We start from the raw sequence: 9052 nt of genomic DNA, 5'->3' as shown, positions 1-9052 counted from the left end.
CCTGCTGAAGTTTTTTTTCCAGAATGTTACCTAATTGCGCTATCACTGTTTATTGAGTAGTTCATCTTTTCCCCACTAATTTGAGCTGTTACATATTAAAATTCCCATATGTATAAGGTCTATTTCTAGAATTTTTATTCTTTTAAATTATTCTTTCATTTTATTAGCCAAAACCACACTGTTATAATTATTATGAATTTTATATGCTTTAATATTTAAAGCATATTACATATTCTCTCCCTCATTCTCTACTTTTTCTGAGTTTTCATGGGTATGTTTTCATTTAAATTTTCAGTGTTTCTGTTGGGGTTATCTTAAATGTATAAATTAGGGAGAATTTACAACTTTGTTGCAAATTTGTTGAGTTTTCCTTTCCAAGAACATGATACATTTTCCTATTTGTTCTTATCTTCAAGATTGTTTTAAGGTTTTCTTCATATAGGTCTTTATATTTTTTATTAAGTTTGTTCCAGGCTTATAAGATCTGCAAAAAAATCATGGCTTACGTCTACTTTTCCAATATTTATACCTCTGATTTATTTTGCCTATTTGTACTGGCCAGTACTTACAGTCCATTATTACATAATAGTATTGGTAGTGGGTATCCTTGTCTTATTCCTGATTTTAGAAGTATTTCCCTATTAAGCATTCTGGCTTTTGGACCAAATAGACATATTTTTATCAAGTTAAGGAATTAGCTATCTTTCCTATTTTCTTGAGTGTTTTTGTCAATATTGGTGTTTAATTTTTTGAAAGGTCTTTTCAACATTTTTAGTAAAATCAAGTTATTTTTCTCTTGGATCAATTACTAAGATTAATTATATTCATAGATTTACTATTATTGAGCTATCTTTACATGTCTAGATTCAAGCCCCCCCCTTTTTTAGTATGATATTGAATTATCTGTTAATATTTTACCTAGACTTTTTGCACTGATATTCAAAATAATTTTGGACAATAGTTTTCTTTTCTGGTCAGTCTTTGTCAGTATCAATGCTTATACAAATTTTTTGGAAGTTTTCTTTCTTTTATTATGCTCCAGGTCAGTTAAAATAGCACAAAGCTTGGTAGAATTTCCCAATACAATTATCTGGCCATGGAGCTTTTGTTTTGTTTTGTTCTGTTTTGTTGGGGGAGGTTGTGGGCTCTTTAATAATTATTTCTGTTTATTTTATGGAAATCCTTTTGGGTTAATATTAGCAAAATATATTTTCCTAGAAAATTTATTCATCAGACAAACAGCATCTTCCAAAGGCTTCCCAGAAATTGCTACCAATTCATCATGCAGACAGCTGATCAATGGGTCTCATTACCATGACAATCCAAAAATAATACAGAACCTAGAGAAATGTTTGCATCCCATCCAAATCCCACATTTATAGCCAGATGCCAGACCCAGTTTCTGTTGTGTCTTCCTGGGGTGCTTTGGTCTGAGACATGCTTTCCCTTCTCCCTTCCACTCATTTACATGTGAGTTATACTTCACCTACTTCCAAGATGAATTTGAGGCAGTGCACTTCAGTCTGATTCCAGGACAAACCAGGGACATGTGGCAGTAAGCCAGCAGGTGCCCACATTTTTAATGTAATAATAAGAAATGATCAATTAGCATTTGTAAAAGTCTTTGGTGCACTTAGCCAGTATTACGTGAAGAACAGCAGTTCTCAATGGGGGCAATTTTGCCTCACAGGGACCCTTTGTCAATGTCTGGAGACATTTGGGGTTGTTGCAACTGAGGGACTAGGGATGATGTGGCATCTAGTGGGTAGAGGCCAGGGATGCTGCTGAGCATCCTACAGTGCACAGGGCAGCCCCACAGCAAAGAATTATCCAGCCCAAATATCAATCATGCCCAAGTCGAGAAACCCTGGTATAAAAATTTTTTCCTTCTGTGTGTGTTTCAGGATTTTATAGAAATCTTGCCAAAACTTACAGGATACCATGACCAGGACCTTTTTGGAATTTGGAGTAAAGTCTACGACCCTTTATTTTGTGAGGTAAAAGAAAAAATGTTAACTTACCATCTGATTTTATGATTTATGCCTATTTTGAAACAGATGAATACATTTTATTTTGCTTTTATACAGATGTACTATTTAGACTTCCTTTGACATTGAAACATAAGTCAAGACTTCTTTATATTAACTTGAAAATTCTGACTTCTTCTCTCTCTTATTTATGTATACACCCTTTAGAAAATTATAAGCAGTGACTTCCCTGGCGGTCCAGTGGTTAAGACTTTACCTTCCAATGCAGGAAGTGTGGGTTTTATCCCTGGTTGGAGAAGTAAGATCCCACATGACTCATGGCCAAAAAACCAAAACATAAAACAGAAGCAATATTGTAAGAAATTCAATAAAGACTTTAAAACTGGTTCACATAAAAAAAAAAAATCTTAAAAAAAAAGAAAATTTAGGCAAAATTGCTTTTTATGTGCCTTACCACTTAACTTATTTTCAGTCACTCAGGAACACTGGGCTTCATTTCATTAAATAGACTTTAATGAAAAAAGCAATACTGTTGTACAGAAAGAAGAAGAAAAAAAATTACCTGATTTTTGTATATAGAAATAAGCAAGCCAACTTTAAGCCAGGCTATTAAAATTGGTTTATCAGGAAAGAATTTCTCTTTTGCTATACAATGCATGTGAAACAACCTTTTTAGCTAGATAAATTACTATTTTTTCAGGGCTTCATGATGTTTTTCTCAATCACCATTCTCCACCTGCTGGCCAGAAGGAAAACTCTATAATCCTGTTTTCCCAGCCAGTTCACTGAATCTTGGGGCAAAATTCTGACCAGCCACAAGACTCCTATACACCTCTGATTTTGAGGTCATTGTGAGTGTCTGGGGATGACAATTACTTTCATAGTTCCATCTTGATAGCAAATGATACAGTTTGCACCCCTCTATGTTAGAGTTCATTGACCCAAGCACACGCAACATTCCCAATATTTTCACTTTATCATCAGCATCTGTTTCAAGGAAGATTTGTTAGTCTTATAAAAGAGTCTTCAATAAAAACAATAACCCACTTTTTGGTTCAAGTCTTGGGGTTTTTTTTTTTCCTTACTGCAGTTTGATCTGAGCTATTCCAAGTTGTGGCCACATTACTTTTTTTTTTTTTTTTTTTTTTTTTTTTCTCTCACTTAATTCTTCTGTAGGCTACCTCACTTTGGTCTCCTCTTTCATGAAATCTCCCTCTCTCTCAAGAAAGGCTGGACCCAGTACTTTTTGTGGGGGAATGGGGATTAAAAAGTTAATAAAGAGGACAGTCAGATGGCCCCATTTTTTTTTTTTTTTTTTTTTTTTACTTCTCTCTCACTTAATTCTTCTGTAGGCTACCTCACTTTGGTCTCCTCTTTCATGAAATCTCCCTCTCTCTCAAGAAAGGCTGGACCCAGTACTTTTTGTGGGGGAATGGGGATTAAAAAGTTAATAAAGAGGACAGTCAGAAATAAAAATATACATTTTCTTCCTTTGTCTTTGCTACAGGGTGTTCACAATTTCACTTTACCCTCCTGGGCCACAGAGGACACCATGACTAAGTTGAAAGAAATATCAGAATTGTCCCTCCTGTCCCTCTATGGAATTCACAAACAGAAAGAGAAATCTAGACTGCAGGGGGGTAAGTATTTTAAAAATGAGAGAAGCATTGTGGTTAAGTGATCTGGGTCTGAGTCCTGGTCCCACCGTTAATAAGTTATGTGACCTTGAATTAGACACGTAATCACCCCTGTACCAGTTTCCATTCTGCAAATTGGGGATAATAATAATACCCACTTCTTTAGTAGTAAGGATTAAAATGAATGTATGTATTCCAAAGGCTTACCACAAATAGTACCTGATACATAATACACTATCAAACATTATGTGTTGTTATGATCATTAATATTACCCACTCTGAGCCTTAGTTTTCCCATCTGGAAAACAGAAGCTTTGGGCTAAAGCTAAATGATACTTTTCATCCTTTCCAGATCAAAGAATCATGGATTTATATCTGAGCCACATAAAAATCAATTGTGTCTGGTGACCTATAGGGTGAATTTTTCAAGTGGGAGGTATAGCAAAAGTGGCCTGTTTTCCTAAAACCCTTGGCGGTAGCCACTGTTAAAGTAAATACAGTTTAATTTGCAGGCTAATTATGCCCTGTAGATTAATACCTATTGCAATTGACAAGCTTATGACACAGCTTAAATTTTTCCATTGGTGTTGAAAGATGTTTGCTTCTCAGTGATGCCTCTTCTCAGCTGGATTTGGCCCTTTGTAGAACAGGACATTTAATCACAATGAAGGAGCCCAGTCCTTGTAATCAGGATAGATGGGTCGAAGAAAGAAGACAAGACCAGGCAGGATGGGGATAAATGCTGAGGCTCTGAGGGCAGCTGAGTGGCAGGCCAAGACCCCTGAGGATATGGCAGGTCTGAACCTGTGTTGTTAATGTAGACATTAAAAGTAAAGATGGAGAGAAAGAAGAAGTCTATTATGCCAGGCTGTCATAACAATGAGGAAAATTTAAGTCACAGGAGATGTTCTGAGTCAGATACTCTAGAGACTTTAAAGAAAACAGTGCAATCACATCAGGACTCCAACAATTGCCAGACACTATTCACCATGAGGTTGGACAAGTTCAGCAGACACCCAGGAGAATACAGAGACAAAGCATCCTGGTGGTTGGACCAGACTGGGAGGATGTTCACTCAGGGCTGCAGAGCTAGAGAAAGAATTCAAGTCACCAGCCAGGAGAGGAGTCAATTATAGTTACAAAAGCTCATATAAAGAGTGAAGTAAGCTGTAACCAGAACAGCTAATGAGGTATGAAGTCAGGATGGTTGGGAGTAATTTCATATGAGGTGAACAGAGTACCTTGGGACAAATAATTTAGGGCAGTGATCATGAATGATGTAATAGTGTTGCAGACCTGCTGTTACAGAGCCCTTGGTTGCACAATACAGAGAGAGACTTGATGAGAATGTACAAGTCCTCACTCCGTGCTGAGGGTATGAACCACAAGACCCAGACCCTGGGGATGGGAGAGCATCCAGAAATGAGTCATAGATGGAATCTGGTGTCTTAGGAAAAATTAGCAGGCAGAACACAGACTGTGTGTAGGAACAGAGCCCAAGACCCAACTCAATCCTACGTACCAAACAACAAAGGATGCAGAGGGTGAAAGTTGGACCTCATTGGCCACATAAGCACCAGATCTCATTCCTGAACCAGCAGGAACCAGCAGTATGGTGGCCAAACGCATCAGATGGTAGAGACAAGATTCTTCATTTCCCCAACCAAGTTATGATGGGCTCAGGAATTCATCCCCTCACTACTAAAGATGCAGTCCATGGACCAGCAACGTCAGCATCACCAAGCCCCTAGAAAGGAATGCAGAATCCCAGGCCCCACCCCAGACTAGCTGAATCTGAATCTGCATTTTAATGAAATCCCTAGATACCTCACATGTACAATAAAGTTTCAGAAGCACTTCTCTAGATGTAGGAGATGGTGAAGAAAAGGGCAGGGAAATCCAGGTAGGGGTTGACTAGAATCTGTTAATAAATGCAGGGGTCTGTATCCGAATATAAGATGGGCGTTTTCCCAGCAGCTTGCTTCATATTTCCTTTACTTTTTTCCTTTGCTACTAGAGATTGCATTTTGAAGAAGCCACTTCCCCTCTCTGTGTCTCAGTTTCCCCATCTGATGAGTTCACTAAACTAGATTTGTCTATCAGAGTTCTTCCCTAAGGTGGTCTCTGGGTCTTGGACTCTATAAGGACTGGCACTCATATGCATACACCTGTCCTATTTTCTAGGGGAAGCCCAGTGCTATTGATAAGCCAGGAAATTGTTTCCTTAGTGATTTCTGCCAAGACACAAGCTCAGCATATTGTTCAGATCTGGCAAGGCAAGAGAGATTTGTCAGCTACACACTTGTTATGAAGCACCTGAACCCAACCCTGAAGAGAAAGCATGTACAGTCTGGGAGACAGAGTCACAAGGGAACATCAGGACTTTGACTGGCGTTTTCTTACCTTTGCCAAAACTTCTGTTCCATCACTTGGTTTCAAGGGTGACACTGTTCAGTAATATCCTGCTCCCGTTGCCTTCCCCCACAACACACCCCCATACACACAAGAAAATCTCTAGGCTAATTCCTAAGGCTAATTTAGGAATATATGGCCGGTCCTGTTTATGTTAATGCAAACTGCTTCTTGCTATAGATCAGATGTCGGCAGGCAACAGCCTGCAGGCCAAATCCAGCCTGCTGCCTATTTTTTGTAAATAAAATGCTGTTGAAGCTCAGCCACACTCATGCATTTAGGTAGTATCTTTGGCTGCTTTTGTGCTTCCACTTGAGAATGAATGGTTGTGACAGAACACCTGGTCCATGGAGCCTAAAGCATGTACTACTGGCCCTTTATAGAACAAGTTTGCCAACTCCTGATATAGCCTAATAGTGAGAGAAGTGAAGTTTATGTCTTCAAATCAATAGTATCCTGTCTAGTGTATGCAGATTTAATAAATGATGCACCAGGGAACTTAGAAGCTAGCTACAGTGAGGCCTAATAATTAAGACGAAGGTTTTGAAGCTGGACATGCTGAGTTCAGTGAAACTCAGCCCCTCTACTTACAAGTTGTATGATTTTGGACAAGTTGCTGAACCTCTCTGAGCCTCAGTTTCCCCTCCTATAAAACATGACTATTGGTCGACCCTGGTGGCGCAGTGGTTGAGAGTCTGCCTGCCGATGCAGGGGACACGGGTTCGTGCTCCGGTCCGGGAAGATCCCACATGCCACGGAGGAGCTGGGCCCATGAGCCATGGCCGCTGAGCCTGCGTGTCTGGAGCCTGTGCTCCGCAACGGGAGAGGCCACAAGAGTGGCTGGCATACCACACACAAAAAAAAAACACAAAAAAACACAAAAAACCCATGACTATTGGCATGCCAGAGGCTGTGAATGATTATGATAGTTACCCCTATTTTCTCCTGGGACAAGTTGCACAAGCACCCCAGAACCAAGAGCTGATCTATTCCATCATCAACACTGAAAGCTGCTGCAAAGGCACCTGCTGACAAGGGACAAGTTGCTGATTGAAGGTGGCTGTCATGACTCCCAGAAATTCGGCCACAGAATTTAGTTCCATCATGGCCCGAAGATCAAGCCTAAGCTCTGAAGGGCTCCCAGAGGGCAACCTTCCCTGAGGCAGAAAGGTGCAGACCTGTGCAGCCTCTAGCTCCCTCTATTCCTAGTCAAGGAAGCCCTAGCACCCAAAGAAAGAGCAGATGACCTCCCTCTTTAATTGTGCTTATTGGTACACAGACCAATAGACAGTCTTTTCTCACTGTTTTATGAGCTTTTTGAGGACGGGCCATGTCTGATTCACCCATCGTAGCTGCTCAGTGCGTGTTTTGCTGAGTGGACCACAGAATCTGGGATCATAATCTTCTGTTAACATCAATGCCCTGCTCATTACAAAAGAAAACTGGTCATCCTTAAGTGAGGACACCACATGCACTGTAGAGAGATGACCAACAGAGACACAAGGAGTCCTCGGTGGATGGTGTGGAAGCCCCTGAGGCAGCACGTCCTCAGGACAGCACCTGCACCACGAGGTATCCTCAGCCTCAGTGTCTGCTGATGGGATGGAGACTCTGTCCTGTGTCTGTGTGCCTTTTACCACCTCAGGAGCAACAAATGCAAAGGGCAAAAGCTTTCCTCTATTGATGACAGATGGAGCCCTCAGATGAAAACTAAAAGTGCTGGCTGCCCCCCTAATAGTGACACCCAGAGTAACCTGGAGCAATGGTCCACAGAAGACAGTCTGCACCCTTGCAGACATCCAGAGAGCTGCTTTCTCCCCTGGCCTCTCACAGGTGTGGCTGCCAGAGGGATGAAGACAGAGAGGTGCATGCCACCCTGTCATTTCAGACCTGCTCTGGACAAGAGCAATGGCTAACAACTATCTGTAAAAACCTGTCTGAAATTCCAAGTTCATCAACCTCCTAACTTGAGTTTTAACAAAATCTGGTATGCTAAAGTCCTAACATGCCAATCCAGCTCTCCTTCCCCAGCTGAGTGAGTCACTTAATGGCTCTGAGCCTCAGCTTCCTCACTCATGAATGGGGATAGAAGTCAGGATTCAGTGAAATAATGTATACAAATCACACTATTAGCACACAGCAGATGCTCCACCAAAATGAGTTCTTGCCCTCTCTTCTTAAGTCTTAAGAATCCTGGCAGAGAGAATCTCTGTATGAATGAGCAAAAAGCTTATGAACTAAAATATAAGCCCATATTTGGTTCAGCTCAATTGTTGATCTATCTTCTTTAAGGTGTCCTGGTCAAAGAAATCCTCTATCACATGAAGAGTGCAACTCAGCCATTGAACCACAGAAAACTTGTTATGTATTCTGCAGTAAGTATTTTGTTCCCATTCAGCATCTGTTTATTCAAGCATGTGAGTTCTTTCAGGAGGGGCCTTCATCTTCTTCATCATCATTTCCCTGTTCAAATTCTTTAAAATTAAATACATAATTCTGGCTCTCAAGGAATCTACAGTTCAATACTGACAAGAAGAAAAGTAAGCACATAAATACCATGCAAAGCAGAATCACAGTGTCATACAAGTCAGTGCTTTGGTGCCTCAGAGAAGGGAAACATCACTTCTGTTCCAAACTAAAACCAGAACAGGAACAGGAGAGGGAAAGTGATAGGAGAATTACAAGGAAAGCTAAGTGTACAGACTTGGTGATGAATTGGAATGTGGGTGGAGGGCAATGATCTGGAAGGTAAGCCACAGATGAAGGTAATGTTTCAAGTCTCAATGACTGGAAGGAGGGTGGAACCATTAATAGAGGTGGTCATGGGTCAGGTGAATGTACCATTAGGCAGTTGGGTTTGAAATGCCAGCTGCATCCAAGAGGAAACTTCAGATAGTAAAGGGGATATAAGAAGGAAAGCTACAACTTGAAGTCAGAGCTACAGTTGGGTGCAGAAAGGAAAGAGAGAGAGATCTTGGAGAAGGCATCCATCTCGGAGCAGGAGCCAGGGAAAGA

At 40.6% G+C, this 9052-nt stretch overlaps 1 protein-coding gene across 1 annotated transcript in view; it reads left to right on the top strand.

Moving 5' to 3' along the window:
• Positions 1–9052, top strand: part of ACP3 (acid phosphatase 3) — a 49063-nt gene that overhangs the window by 34923 nt on the left and 5088 nt on the right. Inside the window, 3 exon segments of the mRNA XM_007451694.1 lie at positions 1905–1997; positions 3496–3628; positions 8330–8412. Of these exon segments, the coding sequence (XP_007451756.1) occupies positions 1905–1997; positions 3496–3628; positions 8330–8412 (309 nt within the window).

This window comes from Lipotes vexillifer, unplaced genomic scaffold (assembly GCF_000442215.2).
Source record: "Lipotes vexillifer unplaced genomic scaffold, Lipotes_vexillifer_v1.1 scaffold1271, whole genome shotgun sequence".
NCBI lineage: Eukaryota > Metazoa > Chordata > Mammalia > Artiodactyla > Lipotidae > Lipotes > Lipotes vexillifer.
The sequence above is the reverse complement of the archived record's forward strand: the minus strand, read 5'-3'. Positions and strand labels throughout refer to the sequence as shown.